This window comes from Papio anubis, chromosome 2 (assembly GCF_008728515.1).
Source record: "Papio anubis isolate 15944 chromosome 2, Panubis1.0, whole genome shotgun sequence".
In the NCBI taxonomy this organism is placed as follows: domain Eukaryota; kingdom Metazoa; phylum Chordata; class Mammalia; order Primates; family Cercopithecidae; genus Papio; species Papio anubis.
In genome coordinates this window covers 57,279,271-57,304,804 of record NC_044977.1, presented here as the reverse complement: position 1 = coordinate 57,304,804, position 25,534 = coordinate 57,279,271, and the positions used below count along the sequence as shown (strand labels likewise).

Below are 25,534 nucleotides of genomic sequence, written 5' to 3'. Positions count from 1 at the left end.
GACAAGACCATTTCTTCTAACAAAGATTGCAAGAAGGGAGAAAGATTCGGTGATGGGGCCCATTCTGATGAATATGTAGCTGGTGCACTTGAGTTCCTCTGGAGCCCCACGCCTACAATATTCTTCCTCTCTCTTCTCAAAGACTATGAAAAACTCAAACCGTACTGTTTAATGAATAGAAGCTGTAGAATTACAGCAAAGCACAACATGAATCCTACTATCCAATGTGAAAGAAAAAGGTGAGTATCTGAATAATAATGTCTTCGTGCAAACTGACAGGATTCTCATTTCTTTGCTAATAACATGTGAAATCCAGATTTTATTTCTTTTTCTTAGATACTTACAAGGCTTGTTGAAATCAGAAATCCAATATTAAAAATCTTTTGTTGTTATTGATGTTTTTGTTGTCATTATTTTCTCCCTATATTGGAAAGACTTGTGTCGGTTCTTACACACAGCAGGTTTAAGAGATCCCTATTATGATAAAGTGGGTGCCTTTGTGGTCTATGGGGGTAGTGTCTAGGTAAAAGACAGAAAAAAAATTTGAAATGGTGATTTGGCCACACACAGATTCAGCTGTTGACTCAATTTGGCTGGACCAAAGCAATGTTGCTCATAGGAGATCAGTGTCCACTCCCAGAGCTCCAGCTTGCTGTTTGGAAAATAAAAAATGTTTATAGTGATGGAGAAATTTAAATTAGATGCCAGTTAGGTATGAGCACTTAGCCAGCAGGTGGGGAGCAGAGAGGGAGGAAGGAGCTAGTGTGCCAAAGTCTTTATTGGGGTTCAGGGCTTGTATTAATCCAAGACATGCCCAATACTGTGTAATTTATAAAGAAAAAGAAGTTTAATGCATTCACAGTCCGATGAAGCTGGGGAAGCCTCACAATTATGGTGGAAGACGAAAGGCATGTCTTTACATGGTGGCAGGCAAGAGAGAATGAGAGCCAAGCAAAAGGGGAACCCCTCTTAGAGTCATCAGATCTGATGAGACTCATTCACCACCACAAGAACAGTATGGGCGAAACTGCCCGCATGATTCAATTATGTCCCACTGAGTCCCTCCCACAACACATGAGAATTATGGGAGCTACTTGTCAAGATGAGATTTGAGTGGGGACACAGCCAAACCATATCAGGGAATTACCTAGGTATGTTTCCTATGACGGAGTTGGATTTGTTAACTTGAAGAGTGTGTGAGTATAAGCAAGGGAACTCTGTAAGCTCGTTCTTGGTAGTTCCAGGAGCAGAGTAAGCCACTCAAGTTGTTCAGGTTATAGAGCCTTGTTTGTCTAGAACACAAAAACAGGAAATCAGTGAAGACTATCTTCAAATATGTAGAGCAAGGGTGACAAGACAGAGACAGGATGAGATGGATACCGAGGCAATTCGAATATTCATATTCAAATGAGAGTTATGACAGCATCTTAACCAGATAGGGAAAAATATGCTTAAAATAGTAAAAAAAAAAAAAAAAAAAAAAAAAAAGCCAAACCTTGAGGAGGCAGCAATGATGTTGAGAATATCCCCACACAAACAACTAACTCAACACAAGAATGACACTAAAATATGTGTTCAATAGATGGTAATGATTTTTAATAGTTTTTATAATTGTTTCATTTGCTTATGCCTCAAAACCAGACATAACAATGCTTTCAGCTCCCCAGACAAATGTATTTTTCATTGCACCAAAGTTGCCCTCTTCTAACTGGTATCTAATTTTAATTTCTCTGTCACTATAATTTTTTTTTTTTTTTTTTTCCCAAACAGCAAGCTGGGTCTCACATGGGGAGAGGACACTGATATTCTCGGAGCAGCATTGCTTTGGTGCCACCAAATTTGGGTCAATGGCTGAAACTGTGTGTGGCCAAAGAACCATTTCAGTTTGTAAATGGCAGGAAATAGAGCATTGTTTTCTGCTGGGAATATTGGTCCAGTATTAGCCTATAGACAGATAGCAGTCATATATCATGTTATCATGTGGCCAGTGGTATTTTTTCCCAGTTCCAGAGGATCAGGAAAGAAACAGAACTCAGTTACTGAATGTTTTGTGATTCTTTTGTAACTATTGCTGAAACTAACCAAAACTCATGTCTTGCATTATTTGTATACTGTTTTCCAGTTGTTCTATGTGGTTAATATTAAGGAATCTTTACTCATCCAACCATATACACTTATATATTGAGTATGGATGGATAGATACAGATGTAGATATAGGTATATATGCTTAATAAATATATTGGTTCTTTAAAATTAACTCCAAAGTCTAATTCTGCCAAAATAATTGATTGTGTCTTTTAGACATTTTAAGAAGATCCAAATGAGAAATTGAGAAAGAAATCAATATTTATTTTAAATAAATAAACATGGCCTGCCAAACACACTGCTAGATGTTTTACTCTGTTAATTATATAAATTAGAAATAACCAGCAAAAATATTTAAAATAGAATGTGTAGAAAAATACATTTAAATATATTTTTCTGATTTACTTCTTGTTTTCTAAATAGCATTTCTCTTTTAATATTAATTTGTTATTTTTGAAATTGTTTGACCACAATTTAGTGTTAGATGGAAGCTAAAATAATAGTCAAAATCATCATCATCAGAAGCATAGTAAACTTAAGGCTGTCTCTTAAAAATAATGCATATAGTTTTTATTCCTCAGAAAGGGGAAAATACTAGAATAAAATTTTAAGAAATATTGAGAAACATTGAAACTATTCAAAAGGGGAAGTAGTCTTTCACCTTCTATAATTAAAATTCATAGGCCATAGTGATAAATTGCCTATGAATTCCAGGCACCGTTTTGGGGGACCTATTAAAGGGGATATCTACTAACTACCTTGCTCCTCAGCAAGTCTCTAGCCTGTCACCCATAGTACAAGAGATATAAGGAACCTTGTTTAACTTTAGAATCTTTCATTTTTTCTGTCTTCCTTAGGTAGTGCTGGCACTCCAGTGATGTTTAACAAGAACGGGGATGCACCTGGCCGTTATGACATCTTTCAGTACCAGACCACAAACACCAGCAACCCGGGTTACCGTCTGATCGGGCAGTGGACAGACGAACTTCAGCTCAATGTGAGTTCTGCCTACTTCCCTTCTTCCCTTGTTGAGATGAATGAACAGACTTTTAATTTGCTCAGTTATACAAATGATTCTTGTTTAATGGTTGTGTGCATATACAAGTGGGCATGCAATTTGTTGTGGGCATCAAGAGGAACTGATATCCAATAATAATGATGGTGATGATGATGAGAAATGTGCACTGAGTTTTGGGTATTATATTCATCACTTGTGCGAATTATCTCATTTAATCTGAGATGGAGTTACTTAGCAAACAGGTTACTACTTAACAATTTCACAAGATCTTTCTCTTGGTTAAACTTTTTATTTCTTCTGCCTCCCCCAATTCCTTGCTTCCTTTTTCTTCTTTATTTGGTGGTACTGATTTTTTAAATAGTATTTTGAGTCATTTGAGTGTATCACTTTATGTGAGATTTATAATGGGATTATCTGAGTAATTGCAGTGCTTCCCTTTTCTGTAACCTCTCCCACTTTCTTTAAAACGTGACCTTAAGTAAGCAGCCACTTCCTTTCACGAGATTATATCAAATCTATCAGCCAATGCCCCAGCTCCAAAACAATCAAAAAATTCTCTCTTAGCCTTTTTGTTCTATTCAGACCTTGAAATAATTGGATAAGACTCATCCACATTGGGGAGGGTAATTTGCTTTACTCACCTCCTGAGTCAAATCTTCATCTAATCCAGAAACCTCACAGACACACTTAGAATGTTCGACCAACTATCAGGGCACTCCATGGCAAAGTAGAACATAAGATTAACCATCACAGTCTCTATCCTAGAAAATTCCTTTAATGTCTTTTGTAAAGCAATAAATTATGCCATTAGCCTTTATTAGTCTATAACTCAGGAAGTACTTTTTGAATTATTGAGAACAAGGCTTCTTGGGTGTGGAAAGCAAACCCATTTCTTGGGAAGTGGAAGGTTATGTCGTGGTTTCTAAGAAGAAAGGGTTGTTCACATAGGGAGGGCTGAAGCCACTACAGGTCAATGACCTCATTTACACATAGCCTTAGCCTAGACCTGCTTTTGCACCTATCCGGTTCTCCCCATCGTGAGGTGCACCATACACATGAACTGGCACTACAATTGGGTCCAAAGGATTATGCTCTGCCATCCAGGAATGGTTGGAATCAACAGATACCATCCATGGCTTACATAAATGCAAATGGCCAAGATCAAAAGAGAAGCTAAGGTTATTCTGAATCCAAGGCACACTAAATTTGCAAGTAAAAGGAGAAAATAAAAACAACACAAACAAAAACCTAAAAGGCAAACTCAAGGGGTAGTTATCAAAAGTAGAATTAAAACAGTATAACCTGGATGACACACTCAAAGTGTGTTTTTTTGGGTGCTGCCATGTGATATGAAGATGGTTCTGCCAAAACTAAAGGTAGAGAATCAAGGTCTTTGGTGCATAGGTGAAGTGCTCAGGGCTTATTATAAGACCCAGTGGATTAAATAGGTTCATTAATCTTTGCCAGCATAAACCCTGCACTCTTGTTAAATTTCTGGCACATATAATTTGTCCAATATCCATAAGAGTTCCCAAGTAGCATTCACCAACTTCAGATGGGATCTTACATGGGGGTTCTTAAGCACACTATTTTAAGAACAAACATTAACACTGGTTTATTTTTATTTGTTTGGTTTGTATTTTATCCTTTATAAGAATTGCATTTGATTAGCTATTCAGCAAGTTTTTGTTGCTTCTTTGGTTTTGGTTTTAAATAGCTATCAAGTTAGAAGCACTGCACGAGTCATATGCGTAGGTACACAGTGTAGATGAAACAAATGTGGTCCCTGTTCTTGCACAATTCAGCATCTAGGATGGAGTTACATGGTACACAGCAAGCAGATATGTACATGGAAATACTGAAGTATGATAATGGAAAAGGTGGTAGATAGGATAATGGAGGTAGAAAAGGAAGGACCTACTACAAGAGAAGCCAGCAATGTGAAAACTAAAGTGACCAGCAGGTCAGATGGCTGATGTGGTGATGATTTAATCAGCAAGGGAAATGAGAGGAAGGGGAAGAGGAGATGTTAGAGCAATAGGTAAGAGCCATATTCATGCAACCCCTTGTGTGTCATGATACATTTTAAACATTTTATTCTGAGTGCATTTAAAAGCCACTAAGAAGTACTAAGCAAGGAAGTGAGGGAGTGGCTGCATCAAATTTAGGAATAAAATTACTTTGGCTGCTGGGAAGATAATGGAGGGGGCAAAAGTAGCAGCAGAAAGACCAATTATGAGTGTATTGCAGGTGTCTAGCTAGAATAGGGTGGCTAAGTGAGGTGCTTTTCAAACTTGAGTGTGCATCAGAGCCATCTGGAAGGCTTGTACCAGCACATATTACCCAGCCCTGCTCTCAGATAACTTGATTCAGAAGAACTAGAGGTGTGGGAAACCTCAATATTTGCTTTTTATCAGAAGTCATTGGGCAATGTTGATGTCCCTTTGAGGACCACTGGCTCAGGGACATGTGTGATAGTGAAGATGAAGCCAAATGAACGGGATACGTATGTAACATGAGGCACTGTGTGGATGAAGGCAACACATGAGATGAGGGAGGCTGCTGGGAGTAGAAGGGAGAAAATCAAGCATCCCAATTGGGATTCTTATATATATGAGACTTCTTAAATATACTACAGCCAAAATGAAATTGATATAGGTCTGAAGCTCAGACAACAGTTGTGAGTCATAATTATAAAACAATGTAAACTGTTAACCTATAAATGGTCTTTAAATCCATTACGAAGAGAGTAAGAAAAAAGCAGAGACCCCAAGCCCTTGAAAACCTCATAGAAAATGACACAATTCCAGCTGGGCACAGTGGCTCATGCCTGTAATGCCAACACTTTGGGAGGCTGAGGTGGGCAGATCATGAGGTCAGGAGTTTGAGACCAGCCTGGTCAACATAATGAAATCCCGTCTCTACTAAAAATACAAAAAAAAATTAACTGAGCGTGGTAGTGCGCGCCTGTAATCCCAGCTACTTGGGAGACTGAGGCAGGAGAATCGCTTGAACCCAGGAAGCAGAGGTTGCAGTGAGCCAAGGTCATGCCACTGCACTCCAGCCCTGGCAAGAGTGTGAGACTCCATCTCAAAAAAAAAAGGAAGAAAGAAAAGAAAAGAAAATGACACAATTCCATTCCAACTGCTCCAAATACTCAGTTTAAAATATTCTGTTTAATTGGCCCAGAGATTTGGACTAACCATATATTTTCGATTTTTGGGGGGGTTTATGCTAGCTAAAACAGGGGTTCGTTCTTGGCTTGGAACTAAGTGAGAGCATTCTTTATTCTACTTTGTCATGCTAAGAGTGTTGTGTTAGGAAAAACAGGCACCCTCAGGTGGATGCAGTAGTTTATACTTGGTATTGCATGGGACCTAAAGGAGTGAATGACAACCATGAAGGGGGTCACTTTTAGGGGGATAAGAGGCTGGGTTTAATTCAACTAATGTGGCTACTAAGATAACTGGACTTGGTAGGATGTCACCCTGTTGATACCTTTTATTGTGAAATTTAATTTAAATTGTGTTCAGGGGGATAATAAAATAAAAGTTAAGTAGAGTACCCAGAGGGCGTCCTACCCCTCTCACCTGGGGACCCAGAATCACAGCCCAGTTGTCGTATCCAATGGTTGGTTCCTCTCCGACATCATCCTGCCCTTGATGTTCCTTTTTCTGTAATTATTCTATTAAAGATTCTGTGAGAGTGGAATTTGGGCAAACAGTTTTGTAGGTTTGCTTTCCTCTAGTCAACAGAACAAAATAAAGTATTTCAAGTAAAAAGTGTATGTCTCCTCACAAAGATTCATGGGTACTTTTTCAATTCTCAGTTTCATCATCCCAAGCAAATGAAATTTTCAAGGGCGGCTTTCTCTGTGGTCAGTAATTGCAAATGAATTTCTGAGCCAAGAAATCAGAGTTTTAGGTTCTTAGAATCTCAGCTCTGTAGATCAGACTGCTCTGCTGTTCCGTATGCAATTTCTGGAATTTAAGTGCTTAGCAGTGTGCTGTGTGCTGTAAAATGTCTCATGTACCCTCACTATACTCTGTCTCCTTTGTGGCCCAAGAGATGAATGCATGGTTAGCCACCAGGATATTTCTGCTGAACAAGAATTCTGTGGAAGGGAATCATAACCAACAAAACCATTCACTCTTCTGATTGTAACCTCTGTAGAAACAACCCTAATTTAATTTCTTAAGTTTGTATTCTACTCTCTAGAGATTGTATAAAATACTCTTCATGGGGGAAAGAAGAAGGGACAATGCAACAGACGTGATTGCTTATCTGCAGTGTGTCAGGAGAGATGATAGCTCATGGAGATGTTAGAATAAATAAGGGACAGATCCATGCACTCCAAGTTCACAGTCTAGGGTAAGGACTCTGTAGTAGATAATATGGCATTTTAGGGCTACAGACAGGCACTGGTTTAGAGACACCCACCACAAAGTTATGTTTGAACTGGATCTTTAGAAGGTTAAGTAGTAGTTCCTCAGATGAAGTAGAAAAAAAAAATGCTTTATAATAAATAATGCAGTAATATTTAAAAATTAGGGTAGGGAAATATTTCTGAAAAAAAGGCAAGAAATGGAATGTGGATGCTTAGAAAAATTCTAAATTTATGTTGTAAGTAAAATATATTATGTGTGATAGAAACCATGATGGTTACTTTGTTGTCTTTTATTTATCTGAAATTAGGAAGGTCAGATATGTTAAAAATCTTAATTTTCCAAATAACTAAAATTGTCTAATATACCAAAATGTTAAAACATTTGTAGAAAGGAACTATTCTTAATAGTAGCTTCCTGCAGTGAACTGCATATACTCTTAAATAGAAGACTGAATGAATGCTACTTCCTCTTTTCTGGATAACTGAAGTTCTACAAACCTCAATTTTCTGCCATTTGTTAAGATAGACCAACCTTCTGATCTTCTGAGGTATATGGGGTTTCTTAACTTTTTCTGGTGATTTTGTTTTCTCTGTCGAACTTACACTTCATGCCTAGAGACTAAAAGCTCCTTGAAGGTAGAATTCATGTTTTAGTCATGCTTGGGTGCCTGTAAACACAGTACCTAGCACACAGTAGGCATTTGTTAGTTTTTGTTAATATATTTTTTGTTTATATATTAACAGAAATATATAAAATCACATATAATGAACATGTACTTTTTAAAATGATGGACATTATCTGCAGCCACTCTTCCTCCTTCTGAGAAGAGCACCCAAGTTTCTCTCTGTCACCTGGGCTGGAGTGCAGTGGTGCGATATTGGCTCACTGCAACCTCCACCTCCCTCCTGCCTCAGCCTCCTGATTATCTGGGACTACAGGCGCATGCCGCTACACCCAGCTAAATTTTTGTATTTTTAGTAGAGATGGGGTTTCACGGTGTTAGGCAGGATGGTCTTGATCTCCTGACCTCGTGATCAGTCCTCCTTGGCCTCCCAAAGTGCTGTGATTACAGGCGTGAGCCACTGCACCTGGCCCCAAGTTTCTCTTTTCAGCCCTGTGGTTTGCCCTGGGTGTTTCCCAAGTCCAGGGGAATCAACTAATTCAGTCTAAGCCAATCACTGTGGCCATAGTGATGGGGATGGGCACCCATACTACGTCTCTCTAATCAAGACATCACTGGATGTCTGCTGGCCAATCTGAGACACCAACATGCTCTTCTTGGAGGCAAAATGGCTCCTGAGGAGCCATTTTGAGACCGCCATGTAGGAACTTCAGGGAAGAGAAGTCGAAACTTGAAAACAAAAACTAGATCTAGGTCGTATTGTTTGTGCCCTAGGAAATCCTTACCAGAAGCCATTCATAATGTTCTCTGGATTGTTTAGTTATCAATAAATTAAGACAATTTATGTGAGATACTCTTTGTTTACAATCTGATTTACCATAGTAATGAAAAATGGAAAAAATAAAATAGAATTGTTTTTTGTTTTAGTGTGCCTGGGATGGAAAAGAGAAAAAAAAAAAAACTATCTGCCACCCCTTATTAAGCAGAAATGTTTCAGTTTTTATTAAACTGAGGTGATTAAAATTAATTTCAAAAGTTGTAATGTTCGTTCCATATTGAATCTTTCACGCTCGCTAGAATTTTGTCTGTCACAGACACTTAGGACATAAGACAAACAGTTGATTGCTGAAATCTGTTTAATACAATTAAATATTTCCAAATCAATATGGACTTATACCCGCACCTGCCTATAAAACTGCTAATTGCTCTATTGTTTCATAATTGCAACAGTAAAAATCTTACTGTACTCATAATTTACAATGTATTACATGAGGTATGTAATAGCAGTAATCAAGGCAATGTTGACAAAGAGAAAAATATGTAAGGTGTCAAAATCTAGCACTTCCTCAGCTTCAATTTGAAGTCTTCTTTTATGGAACCACCTTTTTGCCCATCATAATTAACAGCTCTTTTCTTGTAATTTATAGTTCTATTGTTAGTAATTAGGACAATAGGCTTTAAAGCTGAACTGATTAAATGGATCTGAGTCTCAGTTCCACCATTACTGGCTGTAAAGCAGGCTTATGGTAGTACCTATTTCACTGAGTTATGGTCAGCATTACATGTAATAAAAAATATATGTAACATGCTAAAAACAGTGCCTGGCACGTGGTAAATGTTCAACAAATGTTAGCCACAATAGCAACAAAAATAACAATAATTCCACGTCCTTAGTTTGTCACATGATGATATGGTTTGCCTGTGTCCCCACTCAAATCTCATGAGGGAGGGACCTGTAATACCCACATGTTGAGGGAGGGAGGTGACTGGGTCATTGGGGTGGTTTCCCACATGCTGTTCTCATGGCAGTCAGTTTTCATGAGATCTGATGGTTTTATATGTGTCTGGCATTTCCGCTGCTTTCACTTCTCTCTCCTGCCACCATGCAAAGAAGGTCCTTGCTACCCTTTCATGACTGTAAATTTTCTGAGGCATCTCTAGCCATGTGGAACTGTGAGTCCATTAAGCCTCTTTCCCTTATAAATTACCCAGTGTCAGGTATTTCTTTATAGCAGTGTGAAAACAGGCTAATACACATGATCCATAATTGCTCAAAACATCAATTACTAGCATTTAGCTGGGTTATTTTTCTGTATCCCCCAGCACCAAGCATAGTGCTGAGCATATAGAAACGGCTTGTTAAATATTAAATGGATAACTAGATAAACAGACAAACAGTTGAATTATACAAATTACTTAATGACAAGGACTAGGTCATTGTTGACTTAGCATCCCAGTGCCTATTGGATGAATGGATCAGAGGATTCAACCAGACTTCTACCCAAGTCAGCAATTCTACATGATTCAGGGATTCATTTGAGAACTTGGTTTACCAAATAGGTTCCTCAAGGGTTCCCTAAGTGCTCTGTAAGCTTGTTCCAAGTGCAAAGATGAACAATTTTGGTTTTAAATTTTAAAGCCATTCAGAAGAAAAGGAGGGAAAGAGATAGAAGAATTAGTTTTTGTTTTATTCCAATTGATTTTTGTTTGTTTGTTTTTAGACACCTATCAGTGGCTATTTGAGGGCATGAGGTGAAATTGCTGCTCTTGAGGAATCAAGTTGAGGAGTCATTGGCCATTTGTTTTGCTAAAGTTAACTAATCATCAAACCATTGAAGCTGGTTGCATCTGCCACTTGCTTCTCTACACTTTAATGCTACATTACAGGAAGCATCAAAACAGGAAAGGATTTAGGATTTGGTCACTTAATCATGCTCTGCCTGATACTGATCATATCTGTGAACCAGGACAAGGAAGGTCTCTCTGAAAAGATAGCATTTAACCTGACACCACAGTAACAAGAATTATTTTTATTTGTCAGCATCTCTGAATCTGTGATATTTTATAAAATATATTTATAAATCAAAAATAGTACTGTTATTTTGATTTATAAGTCAAAATTAAGTACTGCTTCCCATTTGTCAGTTTACTTGAGATGAGAGACCCCAAATTGATTACAGACAGCAGGTGTGGTTCAAAAATTAATTACTTGCCAATATTTTAAGTGTCAGGAAATGACATAAGAATGTTTTTGACTTCTTTTTAAAAGATCGGATCTGGCAGTGATGTGCCCTTACTTCTCATGCAACAAAAGCTGGCTAAATCAAAGGAACAGCTTTCCACTTGGTACAAGGTGTGTGCTCTCTACATTACAACAGACCCCCGGCCTCCTACCACTCCACTCTCTTACATAATCCCCCTAACTTCCACTAGCATTTTATTTCATTCACCTAATCTAGACTTAGAGTAGATTCTAACTTATTTTCACTAATTCAGAAATTAGTTTGAATGTATGCTTAACTTTTTATTGATAGTCTCTGGAAATTGGTTTCTAAAAATCAATAATATATCAATACTGTTAATATCCAAAAACATTCCATAATATGTAATAGTACTTTCTTAAAAGGGTTGACAAATGCAGTCTGAAAGAGAGGACTGCCTTAGTAAAGAAAATGCTTTTGTTTGGAAACATGTATTTGTGTGTATTCAGAAACATATTGGAAATGAAAGAAACAGATACTCCTTCTTTTGTCAGCATCTCTCCTAGGAATCAATGGTGTATAACTGTGTTCTTTCTATGAATGTCTGGAAGATTAATAATATTTATAATTTTCAGTATGGTTCCACAAACACGTACATTAGAGAGCCTAAACCCCCATAAATTCTTGTTTGCATTCTAGGCATTCAAGCAAATCACTTTTTGTTTATTAATAGACTCCAGATTCTCTGTGGAAATTGTCGAACGCCATTACTATCTGCGTTTTGGGCTCAGGCAAAATATGTATGAAAAAAGAAATACAACAAGATGAATGAGTTTAGAGAGCTAGACTCTTATAACAGGGACTCAACTCGTTATCACCAACCCAAAATTATGAAAGGAAAGAAAGTCAACAAATGTATGGTCTGCCTCACTTTTTTGCTTTGGGAAGCCAAAAAATTCTAGAACGACCTGGTTATGTCCAAATGAAAATACAGGAAGTAGATTTAAAGTGCTTCCCTCCACCTGGGAGAAACTCTCATAAAATGAGGCATCATCAGAAGGCCCCCGTTTGAGTCCTGCCTTTTCTGCTTGTTGCTTGAGGAAATCATTTAACATTCCTGAACGACAATTCCCTTTTGTATTTAAAGAAAGTAAAATAAAATAAAGTCAAATCAAGCAAAATACGCACCTCATAAGAACACTTTGAAAATGAATAGTGAAAACTTCCCTGATGCAAGAATGCATATGAGATTTGTGGTCGTGTTTCTTGTATTAGTTTTTTATTGCTGCTGTACAAAAAATTACCACCAACTTAGTGGTTTAAAATGGTACACGTTTATTATTTCATAGTTCTTTAGAAGTCCAACATAGGTCTCACAGGACTAATATCAAGGCAGAACCAGGGCTATGCTTCTTTCTTTGTTTCCCTTTTCTTAGGAAGAATCTATTTCTGCTCATTCAGGTTGTTGGAAAAATTTAGTCCCTTTTGGTTTCAGGACTGAGGTCCCTGTTTCTCTGCTGGCAGTAGTGGGTGGACCCCAGCTTCTGGCACCTTGACTTGTGACCCCTTTTCTCTATCCTCAAAGCTGGCAATGGCAGGTCAGGTTTCTCTGAGCATCCAGTCTCTTCTGCCTCTTTTTCTGTCAATGCATTTCTTTCATTGATTCTCCTGTCTTCCTCTTCCACTTTGAAAGGCCCATTTGATTGTATTGGGTCCACCCAGATAATTCAAATTAATCTCTCTACTTTAAGATAGGTAACCATATTCCAACTGCAAAGTCCTTTTTGCCATGTAATGTAACATATTTACAGGTTCCAAAGATTAGAACATAGACATCTTTGTGGGGAGTTGAGAGGAATGGATTATTTTGCCTACCATAGTTCTTTACTGTACTTAATAACTTTGTTTTTCTGGGAAGTCTGTAACATCCATATTAAATTCCCATTATTCTTAAATGGAGAGTGCTGTAGTTTGAATGCTTGCCCCCTCTAAACCTCATGTTGCTATTTAATTCCCTGTGTGGTGGTCTTGGGAGAGGGACCTAAAGGTGAGGTCTTTGAGTCATGGGTGCAAACCCCTCATGAATAGATTCATGCCCTACCTCGGAGGTGAGTGAGTTTTTACTCTGTTAGTTCCCAAAAGAGCTGGGTGTTAAAAAGCCTAACACCTCCCTCCCCTCTCCCTCTCTCTTGCTTCCTCTCTCACTGTGTGATCTCCGCACACACTGGCTTCTCTTCACCTTCTGCCATTAGTGGAAGCAGCCTGAGGCTCTTGCCACATCCCAATCTTGATTTTTTCCATATATCAGAATCATGAGCCAAATCTTTCTTCTTTATAAATTACTCAGTCTCAGGTATTCCTGTATAGAAACATAAAACGGACTAAGAGAGTTCACATAATTGTGTAAATAGAAATGTTATGAAGCTTTTATACTTAAACACTTTTGATCTGTAATTGAGCTAGTCTGTTTGATAAATGTGTCACTCACATTTCTGGGAAGCTTGGAAAGAACCCTAGATTCAATGATAAACATATAGAACCCCCTTAAGTAGCAGGGCAAGATTGAAGATTAATAGGAAGGGTAAGTGATGCCAACATCATAGGCGAGTTAGATGAGCTCAAGGAGAGAGGACTGTTGACTCCAGCTGTTTTTCAGGGTCCCTGCAGATGGCATAGCCCCATCCACTGAAACAGAGTAGAACTCCCAACAGGGGAGTGAGACATGAGGCAACAAAGTCACCACTTCCAGAAACCTGGTCAAAATCAGGAAGACAGTGTAACACTCCTCACTCATCTCTCTTCCTGATCCCACCTTAATGTTAACTCATTTCCTTCTTCCATTTAAAGTAGAATAATAACTTAGTCATGCCAACTAATGTTTTTCAATCGCCCTGCCCCCAGTTAAGATCTTTTATTTCTGTTTTAGTCCCTAGATTTCTCAATATTTTATTTTTGTTGCATTAGATCTCTTTCAATGACAAAGCATACATGCAGACCGTTTTCTCAAAAAGGTAAACATAAAGTGACCATATGAGTTAGCAGTTCCATTTCTAAGTATATACCCAGCTCTCATATTCTCTGGCTGCAAAGGCAATGAAGCAGTAACACACAGTAGTTAATAGCTTGGGATGTGGAGTTTCAATTACTGACTCCCTGAGAAAGCTACCAAAATATCCTATTGATAAAACAAAGTCACATTTATTGCTTACTTCAATAAAAGAGACCACTAGGCCCAGGGAAGTGGCTCACACCTGTAATCCTAGGACTTTGGGAGGCCAAGACAGGAAGATCACTTGAGGCCAGGAGTACGAGACCAGCCTGAACAACAAAGCAAGACCCCATCCATACAAAAATTTTAAAAACTAAAAATATAGACGGGTGTGATGGCACATGTTTGTAGTCCTAGCTACTCCGGAGGCTGAGGCAGGAGGATTATTTGAGCCCAGGAGTTCAAGAAAGCAATGAACTATGACTGCACTGCTGCACTCCAACCTACGTAACAGAGCAAGACCCTGTCTCTTAAAAACAAAAGAGAGAGAGAGAGAGAGAAAACCACCTTGACAGAGTTTTTGTAACATCTCAGAAAAGGGAGATCAAGGACAGATATTTTTTAAGATTTGGGGATTTAAATTAAGGCACTTCTTTCAGTGAGGGAATCTTGATCAGAATTGTGCAAAGCATGTGATCTTATAGTTTTGTATTGGTGAATACAGCAAAGAGGATTTTGAAACAAGTCGTTTTGAGTAAACCATTGTTTGATTAGAGGGCTTGGCCCAGTTGTGTGGTCTGTATTTCAGAAAAGAGACTATTTATCCCTATGGTAACTTATTTTCCTGGCTGATTATTCAAATAGATGGATTTTCAGGAAGTTTCAACAACAAACCATACAACTATTTGTAACTTTATCTTCCTGGGTAAGAATTTCTTGCAATAGTAAAATCCTATGAGTGCAGACAGTTTTAGTTTCCTTGATCCTAGTTAGCTGGGTGATTGCAGGGGATTTGTTCTGAGGATAAGGACCAAGTTAGAATCTTTTAATCTATGATATCAGCTCTGTGCAGGGTCAGCTTCTACAGAGTTCTCTGACACCTAACGAGGGGCTGTTTGGTGTCATCGCTTATGGCCATGATAAAAAGTCAAATTTATCTATCTTTTGTACTATAACTTTTAGAACCAAAATAGCATGGCCACTGAGCTGCATGTCATCCTAATATACTGTTGTTACTTAAGCAAGACAATTCCATAATTGGTGCTATCAGCATTCTTCTGTTGAAATTACAGTGTTCATATCCTAAGTGGGGGCTTTAGTCTGAAAGAATTCAGTTTTCTGATTACTGTAGCTGGAATCCCCTACCCTATACCCTGTGCTCTCAAGTAGACCCTCCTATTCTTAGGAATGTTTGATCAGCCCACCTTTCTTTCTACCATTTTATGGTAGAAAGAAACCCAGGCTGCCTGGGTTTAAATCCATGATGCCTGGGTAGGGTAGCATCATGTGTACAAATAACTTCTCAAAAAAAATTCGACAGTTGAGAGTAGTAACCCCCGACCAAAAACAACTGAAATGAGAAAAGCCCCCCTTGATCCCTCAGTTGTGCACATACATAAATGAGTCTCCCATCCCTGGAAACAAGTTCCAGCTAATCTTTGCACAGCTGTACAGCTAACTTCCCTTTGCTAAGCATAAAAGTGGTATCAGAGTTTTTGTAAGCTAAATCTTAAACTCTTACATTTAACTGATTGTGGATCCCAAGATGTAATATCTGTCCTGCTTGGAAAATGGGTTCACATATACTTTTGAGTGCTATGATGTCACATTTACAGTGTTCTAGGGACATGAGCAGGGACCAATTGGGAATCTGGAAAGATTTTACAGAGTAAGTGAAATAAGGGCTGCTCCTTAAAAGATGTATAGACAATTATATGCCTGCAGGAAAGCAGGCAGAGATAGAACTGATAACCAGTCAAATACTTAGGAATGATTTTGTAAACTGTTAAATGCAAAGTGGTGACTTGGTCTTGTATGTTGAAGTTAGTCCCACATTTAAACACAGCTCTTTGGCCAATAGGTGTGGATGCCTTACAAACTCCTCAACAAACACACAACTATTCAGTTGTAGGGACCTGTTTTCAATTGCTCTACTTGAAAGTCTTCCTGAGGATGACAATGAGAAAGAAGTAACAAGCTCAGAACAATGAAGACAGAAAGGATGTGGTGGGAAAATACCAAGAAGTCTACGTTTCTCATCAATAACAAATGTGTTCTTGATTTATTGTGTGGTGATACTGTAAGGGAGCCTTCACAATGACAGAATAGGAGACCAGCACCTTTATGTTAGCAGGGAGCTTGATGCCTGCCATTTGAAATCACACTCTGAAAGCGAGCTTCAACACATTGATGGATATGCATTGGAAAGGTAAGTGGCTTTTGGAAATTGCCCTGAAATCATTTATGCTTCAGTAAAAAGTTATCACTGATGTTGGTAAAGAGTCGGTTACATGATTCGTGTGCATATTTCTTGATGGTTAATTTTTTTTTCATTAACAGTATAGATCACCTTGGCTGTTAGTGCCAGTTTACAGGATTCAATCAAGGATGGCAGATTACAATGTCAGGAGTCTGGGAAGAAGGGGTGCAATTCATAGCTCTTCACTTTCTCATCACTGTTATTGTTACACAAATGACTGTCATCACCACTTGAGGTGATTGTCTATAATGAAAGGAGGCTTGAGCAGAAGACTAACTGATTTGCTTTATAGTCATTACCTGACAACATTATGGCAAAACCATTGAAGATTTTCTGGATGCCTTGAGAATTTCACTGTCAAGCATCTTATTAGGCATATCCAGTATTGTGGGCATTTCTATCATGGAGTATTCAAGATTTAGGCACCCTGTTGAAATGCCTTCTTTCACTGGTCTCTGCTCTATATTTGAATTGGTTTTTAAACCATCTGGAGCTACTATGGGGCTGGCAGGATTATTTTAAAACAGACAATACTATTGATCCCTCTGTGAAAATGTCCCGAGTCAAATCTGCTTTCTTTGCCTACATTTTACTTTCTGAGAAATGGAGAGGAATTAGTAGATCAGTATTCACAGGTGTGGACTGACACTTATTTCACAAGAGGTGATATGGGGGTATTACAAAGCATGGGCTGTGGAGGCAGGCTGCCTGGGTTTAAATCCTGTGTTTCACTGCCTATTGGTTCTACCACTTAACTTGCTTCCCTTCTCCATGCCTCATTCCCCTATCTGCAAAATGGGACTAATATTGCGAACTAACCCACAGGATTGTTGTGAGAGTTAATGACATGAAAAGTGACTGGGGGCTGAGCACCATGGCTCACACCTGTAATCCCAGCATTTTGGGAGGCTGAAGCGGGAGGATCACAAGGTCAGGAGATCGACACCATCCTGGCTAACACAATGAAACCCCATCTCTACTCAAAATACAAAAAATTAGCTGGTGTGGTGGCACGCGCCTGTAGTCCCAGCTACTTGGGAAGCTGAGGCAGGAGAATCACTTGAACCCAGGAGGCAGAGGTTGCAGTGATATGAGATCGCGCCACTGCACTCTAGCCTGGGTGACAGAGTGAGACTCTATCTCAAAAAAATAAGAAAAATTTTAAAAAAAGAAAAATGGCTAAGACAGTGGCTGGTACAATAAATATTTGCCAGGACTACTATTATTGTTGTTGCTACTTTTTCTGAAACACAAATAAGACCATGTCACTCTTCTATGTCAAAACTTCCCACCAGTTTTCCCTCCTTCCAGGATCAGATGGTTACTCCCAGCTCCTGCTTCTCATACCTCTCTGCCCTTGTTCTGCCACTCACACCCACTCTTCTGTCTCAAAGACCTCTCTGACGGTCCTGAATCTGTCACATTCTCTCTGACATTTCTGTGTCTTGTACACACCGTCTGAAATGCCATATTCCACCACCAAACTGAACACTGGACACTGGACACATTTCACCTTACTTGTGAAGACTCACATAAAGCATTGCCTCTTCCTTAACCCCCAAGTGGAAATTTCCATCTTGCTAGGTCAACATTATTTTTTAACCACTTCCATGAAGCGCTTCAGAGCACTGTCTCTTCCAGGGCCTAGCAAAGTGTTAGACATCAAACTGATGCTTGAAAATGAAAGTGTAAAGTGGTAAAAACTTGAATCTCTTATTTGGTACTAACTTTCCTTTTCCAGAGAGCTCTGCAACTACAATTTAGAAAGAAAGAGACATTATTGGAGATTTCAAAAGCGTCTCTGGTGGAAATTTTTTTCAAATGCACTCAAAAGAGCAAGATACTCAGCTGCCTAGGGTGCATTCATTCATCAGGACCTCACAGCTAAATCTTACCAAAGTCTTACTAAATCTTACTATATCTTACGAAAGCTCAATCCTGTCTAAAGTCTTCTTTAGACAGATACTAAGGAAGCACTAACCACACCTCTCTCACCCTTCCCAACTCTGGTGTATACTTAAGAAATCTTAGCTCTTCAACCCTGATGCAAACTGGCTTCCAGAATGAATAGGTAAAGATCAATTACTACCCAAGATAATTGTTTTCAAAAAGACATTCATGAGTATGTGACCAGAGGTAACAGATTTAGCTGTGTGAGGTGACCTTCAAGAGTGAGGCCTCCACCAAGTACCAGACTTTGGGGCTACATCTCACTTTGATTGTTTCTGAGATGTATGTCTTTATTCCCTTGTTTCTCTTTGCTGTCATCAACACAAAGAAACATCACCATAGGTTTCTTTTTGAAATGTCTTTTGAAATATCATTTGAATGTTTCTGTACCCTTTCTTTTAGCCATTTCTCATGGGATTGCTAATTTCCCTCTCTCCTTGCGAAGCCTGCATCTCCAGTTAAAAAGTAAAATCACACACAAATGTATTCAGCATACCTTGGTCCATGTCAATTTCTGTTCTAAAGCACGGTATCAAAGACCCTTTGAAATTGGCATGTTATAAGGACCAGTTATAAGTGGCACTGTCTTTGTCCTTTGTCATGATCCAATGTTCCTGCCCTTCCTGAAGAGCAAGTTCAATAAGATAACTTTATTAATGTGAGTGGGTTTTTTTTAAATTTCTACCAGAGGTGCTTTTGAAAGCTCTAATAATGACCCTTCTGTCTCCCAGCTTGAAACATGAACTTGGCTGTCCTTGATTCTCTGTGGTGACTGTGCCTTCCTTATAGGGATTTTTCTTTCTTCTGCTCATTGAACCTCACGCTGACAGCACATCTCAGGAACCATGAATTTACAGGCTTAGGCTTTCTCATGCCAACTGGAGGGAAATCTGGGGACCCACTGACCTGTTGAAAAACCATATGTTTCTGCCATCTTAGGTGGAAGTCTTTCTCACTAAGCACTGGGCTCTGTTTTAACACTTCTTGTGATATGGCAAGGTCCTCACTGGGTAATTGCTTATGCCATTAAAAATTTATATTGGCCCACATATCAAGTAGACATTTATTTTTCAGCTGAGAGATGACTGGGGCATTTTGCAAAGAAAGGGGGGAGAAAAAAGCATGGAATTTAATCAGCAAATATTTTTGCTAGTCCTCTTTCTTTTTGCCAAGAGCATTACATTTCAAATATTTAATAATCAGTCAGATCTGGGGAGCAATCAATGAGTATAGTCAACACCTCTTGCTGAAATAGGGTCCTGAAGCCTCCTATCTTATTAACACATAAGTTACTGGATCATGGGCAGGCCATGGGCACCCCTGGGAAATTTTGGGAATGTAGAACAGTAGGGAACACTGGAGAGGGATGAGAAGTCCTACTTATCAACTAGTGTGATGGCATTTTAGTACCCAAAGGTCGTTCTTGTGTACATGACTAGTTACTATTCCTGTCTTGGCCCATCTCCCCGCAGGCATGCAGTCACCTGCACATCTTTGACGGGTTAGCTTTTGTTTTCTCACTCCATAAAACCTTCCCTAATTCTCAATTGGTTTCTATGCAGTGTCCCCAGAGCACTCTAAACATGACTTTATAGTACTCAAGAGTACAAGCTGAGAACCAGAAGACAATTAAAGTACAGAGATGGAAAGAGTGTGGCCTCAGAAGTCCAGCTTGGAAGTTTCTGGACCTCAGTGTACCCATATGTAAAGTGGGGACATTTATACTGTCCTAGTCTGCTTTTCCCCAAAAGAAGATTCCAAGGCAAGAATTTGGGAGATAGTCCTGCCAAACATGTAAGGGAGTAGGCAAGTCAGGCAAGGAAGGCCAGGACAGAGTGTGGGGATGAGGAGGCTATCACTCTGTGCGCCTCAAGCTACATCTCACTGGTGACTTACAGGGAATGGCTAGAAAAACCTCAAAATGGTGGTGAGGAAGCTGGGGTACTTATCTACAACTCTCATGCCTCACTGTTTGACGGATACTCCTTGGAGGTTATCTCCCACCACTTATACCTAACAATAGCCAGAGACCACTCTCAAGCAGAGAGGCAAAGAGTGTGCCACGGTAGCAAGTATGCTGAGTATGTTGACCTGTACGGAAAATGCCTGCCAGATGACAGCACCTGCTACAGATACCTCCCTCCCAAAGTTTCTGTGTTAATCTATGCAAAGGAGCTAGCTTAATGTCTAACCTATAGGGCCTTCTAAATATATATTGATGAACAATAAATGAAAAAAGTTAACTTTTAAATCACCCACTATATGCCAGTCACTACGCTATCTCACAGCTTACTTATTAGGTCACTCTCACAGTTCACTTATTAGTAGGTGCTGTTGTTATTCCCATTTTACAGATGATAAACCTGAGGCCCCCAACTATGCTATTGGTCAAGGTTTATAGGCAATAAATAAGTGGAGTGGTGAATAAACCCAGGTTGTCTAGCTCTGTAGTTCACAGTCATAACTGACATGTATGCTGACTCTCCATCTGTAACAGAAAAAAAAAAAAAAAAAATGCTGGAAATATTTTTAAATTCACATAAAAGTTAACTAACTCTAACTCTTGTTTTTACCCTGCTACTGTGGCAACTTATATGACCCCAGGAACAACCTGACACTTTTCTTAATTTAAATCAACTCATTCATTTTTAGTGCACAATGGATACCGCACTTGTCAGACACAGATGCAGTCATTAGTCAAGAACAGTTAGTGAAGATCTCCTGTGTGCACTGCTTTGTTCTCAGAGCTGTTGAGAGACGCAGAAGTGGGAGAGACGGTCCCATCCATCACAGAGTCTAACCAGACAAGAAAGATGCTCACAATTATCTACCTAGGTGGCAAAAATGAGAAATAAGCATACACAACTCAGCCAGGCCCCTCAAGATAGAGGAGTTGGAGACTTCCTTCTCTCCGGCAATGTATTTTCCAGGTTCTAGCTGGTAGAAATGCAGATTTAGAGCAACATCTTAGGAAAAAGAAGTCTTAAGGGGAGTGGTATATAGAAAAAGGAAGGGACCAAGCTCCCCACTTACAGAAGGGAAAGTTAGTTATATGTAAACTAGCCTCAAAGCAATTGGAATAAAATTGAGACTTTGGGTTTAGAACTGTGTTAAAGTCGACTTAAGCACTCTGAGATTTACCATCAAAGTCTGGAATCGGTCCCATAATATTCACCCCGCCAATGTGTTGCAGCATTAAATAAAAAGCAAATGAGCAAAATGGTATACAATATTTATACATATTATATCTCTGCATGCACTTGGGAGTAGTAATTCATCCTGAGTATTCCAGAGTGAAATTGTTGAGTATTACTATTGCAGATTCGAATTGTAGGTATTGGTAGTGTTTAATGTAGGGCTCGAACTATGGGTTTCAAACTTTGCTATACATTCAGATCATTGGGATATGTGTTGAAATGGAAGTTACCAGAGCCTAGCATCACCACTAAAATTCTGATTCTGTTGAAACCTTGTTCAGATGAGTTGTGGACCATGCTTTGAGAATTAAGCTACACACAGCTAATAATCATGAAATAAGTGTTTGTCCATGGAAAAACAAAATATATTTAAAAGGAGACATTTAAAAATGGGAGTATATTAGAGTCCAACATGACTACCTGGAGAAGAGTAATATGAAAGTATGCAAGTGGGTAGGCAAACATGGGCAGGGCCATTGGGCTACAAGATTTTATTGCAAATACAAAGTCTTTAATGTTTGTTTCTTTTTTGAGATGGGATCTTGCTCTATTACCCAGGCTGGAATGCAGTGGTATAGTCACAGCTCATTGCAGCTTCAATCTCCCAGGCTGAAGTGATCCTCCTGCCTCAACCCCTTAAGTAGCTGGGACTACAGGCATGTGCCACCATGCCTGATTTTTTAATTTTTTGTAGAGACAGTATCTCCCTATGTTGCCTAGGCTAGTCTTGAACTCCTGGGCTCAAGTGGGCTCTTGAACTCCTGAGGTCCTGCCTCAGCCTCCCAAAGGGCTGGGATTATATGCATGAAACACTGCACCTGGCCAACGAAGTCTTTATATATCAGCATCTGTAATTCTCAAAGCAAGTTCAATGCATCCTTTAATCTGAAGCAAATGGTAGGCAGCAAGTAAGATAAGCTTGAGTTGAATTCCAGATTTGTCAAACAATGACTATTAGACCTTGAGCAAATTATGTGGCCTCTCTGGGCCTCAGTTTCCTCTGTTGAGAAAGGAGAAATAAGACCTAGCTGGCAGGATTGTTTTAAGGATTAATTTAGGGATTTTTTTTTTTTTTTTTTTTTTGAGACGGAGTCTCGCGCTGTGTCACCCAGGCTGGAGTGCAGTGGCGCGATCTCGGCTCACTGCAAGCTCCGCCTCCCAGGTTCACGCCATTCTCCTGCCTCAGCCTCCGAGTAGCTGGGACTACAGGCGCCCGCCACCACGCCCGGCTAGTTTTTTGTATTTTTAGTAGAGACGGGGTTTCACCATGTCAGCCAGGATGGTCTCGATCTCCTGACCTCGTGATCCACCCGCCTCGGCCTCCCAAAGTGCTGGGATTACAGGCTTGAGCCACCGCGCCCGGCTAAGGATTGTTTTAAGGATTAATGATAACTCTTATTGCTATGTGTGGCCAAGCCCTCAGTACATTTTATGATAATTTGGGGGAAGAATCCTGTCTCAGGAAAGGAAAAGAACTCTTGCCTATTAATGTGGATATTAAATGTACACAATGCCTATGGAAAGTTCTTAGTGAACATGGAGGAGATGTTCTCACTGTAGCTGGGCATCTATCCTCAACAAGGCATACTGTCCTGCTGTGCGCTGCAGAAAGCATAGAAAGTGCAAATGCACTTCAGAGGTCAAAGCATTTTGCTAATTAGAAATGACTATTCTGGCCAGGCGCAGTGACTCACGCCTGTAATCCCAGCATTTTGGGAAGTGGATCACGAGGTCAGGAGATCGAGACCATCCTGGCTAACACGGTGAAACCCCATCTCTATTAAAAATACAAAAAATCAGCCAGGCATGATGGTGGGCACCTGTAATCTCAGCTACTTGGGAGGCTGAGGCAGGAGAATGGCATGAACTCGGGAGGCGGAGGTTGCAGTGAGCCAAGATTGCACCACTGTACTCCAGCCTGGGCAATAGAGCAAGACTCCATCTCAAAAAAAAACAAAAACAAAAACAAACAACAAGAAATGAATATTTCACACCATGATAGGCAAGTCAGATTCTATAAACCCTGTAAGTTTGATTACATGTATCTCAATCCCATAGACACTAACCCTACTCTAGACAAAGAATCTGCCACTTGATTGCTTCCAAATAAACTCACATAACCTGAAGAAAGGTACCTACCTCAGTGTAGCTGTAGATAGTAGGAAAAATTGATATGTAGGTAACCATGTCCCATTAAGGTACCAGTAATTTAACTCTGGTGGACCTAGGGGAGGTTCATAGCAAGTCAATGTGAGAGATATTTTTGAAGGGAGACCATGCCAGGGGGCATGTCCTTAGAGAGGGAGTTATAAAGCACCCCCGGATTGTGGCAAAGCCAGTGGTATGAGAGGCTAGAAGATATAAAGGAGGCAATGCTATGTATAGGCCAGCTCTGAGCCCAACTGTGAAAGACCCTCTAGAGCAAATGTGGATGACTGTTCTTTCCTGGAAGAAAGTTGATCTAGAGATAAAGGTTTTTTAAGAAAAATTTTAAGTAGGAAAAGTGAGAGAATGAACTGCCTTTACTAGTGTGAAGTTAAGCAAGTATCTTTCAGAAGTGTTCTAAAGACCGAGGATGGGGTTCGTCTGATTCTGAGGATTCATGTGCTGTGTTGCGTCATTTGGTGAATTTTAAAATAAGTGACATTAAATAAATTCCACATTCCTTGGGGAGAGAAAAGAAAGTGCTAACATTTATTTTCCTACTATTTAAAATTACTTATATCATCTTGTTCAATATTCCTAACAATTCTAAGCAGTATGTTTTTCTGGAATTCTCATTTTGCAAATAAGGAAAGAAGCAACAAGAGGTAAAGAATGAGTCTCTTTTCAGCATATCCAATGAGTCATCCATTCACCCAACGGACATTAATTGAATAACTACTCTATGCCAAGTCATATTTTAAATACTGATGATGCAACCTTGGACATGAGGGAGAAGGTTTCTGATCATATGGAGGATAATATTTGAGTGTACAAAACAGTGATAAACTAACAAATAAATAAAGAGATAGCCATAGCTGCTATGAGGAAAATAAAATAAGGTGATGTGTTACCAAAGGATACTTTGGATTGGAAGGCCAGGCTTCTTTATGAACATGACAGTTGAGTTGACATGTGGGTAACAAGAAGCAATATTGATCTGGGGACAGAATGGACTTGTTGGAAGGAACAGAAAACAACAGAGGAGCAGAGCCCTCGGGGCCTGGCATGTCCTGGGAAGTGGAAGTGAAAGAAGCCAATGTGATTGACAGTAGAAGGTGAATAGGAGGTAGGAGGACAGGTCACAAATTCAGAGACAGACAAAGGCCGGTCTGTCTTGGGCCTGGAGAAGAGTTTGCGTTTTCTTAAAAGTACACTAGAAAGCCATGTAATGGTTGTAATTAGGGAAGCAATATGATCTCAGTTAAATCTGTGGTTTGAGGATGGAGGTTGAGCTGTAGGGGTAAAAGCAACTGCAAGTTAGGCCAGTTAGTTTTATTATTCCAGATGAGAGATAGATATAGATAGATATGCTTATGTGTCTATATCTATGTATATATGTTATATATCTTATTATATATTATATATGGAATACTATATTATTTCGGAATATTATAAAACATGCAAAATGGACATTAAAAATTGTCAACTAAAGAGAAAACACACTCTACGTGATTTATCATATTAAAAGAAAAAAGTGTGCTTAATGTGTTACTATTGTAAGTGCTATTAATATTTTAGTGAGATTAATATAATTGAATATACTTTTGTTAAAAAAAAAAAAAACATTTGGCTTCACACTTTTTGATGCAAAGATTCAAAGATCTGATTCTATAATTGGTT

General features: G+C 39.2%; 1 protein-coding gene and 1 long non-coding RNA gene across 16 annotated transcripts in view; one reads left to right on the top strand and one right to left on the bottom strand.

The window, feature by feature from the left end:
- Nucleotides 1-25,534, top strand: part of GRM7 (glutamate metabotropic receptor 7) — an 888,361-nt gene that overhangs the window by 604,899 nt on the left and 257,928 nt on the right. For all 15 annotated transcript variants that reach the window (XR_004181784.1, XR_004181802.1, XR_004181781.1 and 12 more), the window contains exon 7: nucleotides 2,943-3,082. Coding sequence is in view for 5 of the 15 variants with exons in the window: in XM_021933241.2 (XP_021788933.1) it covers nucleotides 2,943-3,082 (140 nt within the window). In the remaining 10 variants the exon portion in view is untranslated. The remainder of the gene's footprint in view (nucleotides 1-2,942; nucleotides 3,083-25,534) is intronic.
- LOC116273480 overlaps nucleotides 1-25,534 on the bottom strand; it is a 39,388-nt gene that overhangs the window by 4,771 nt on the left and 9,083 nt on the right. Inside the window, exon 2 of the long non-coding RNA XR_004181807.1 lies at nucleotides 1,148-1,292. This is a non-coding gene — a long non-coding RNA (uncharacterized LOC116273480). The remainder of the gene's footprint in view (nucleotides 1-1,147; nucleotides 1,293-25,534) is intronic.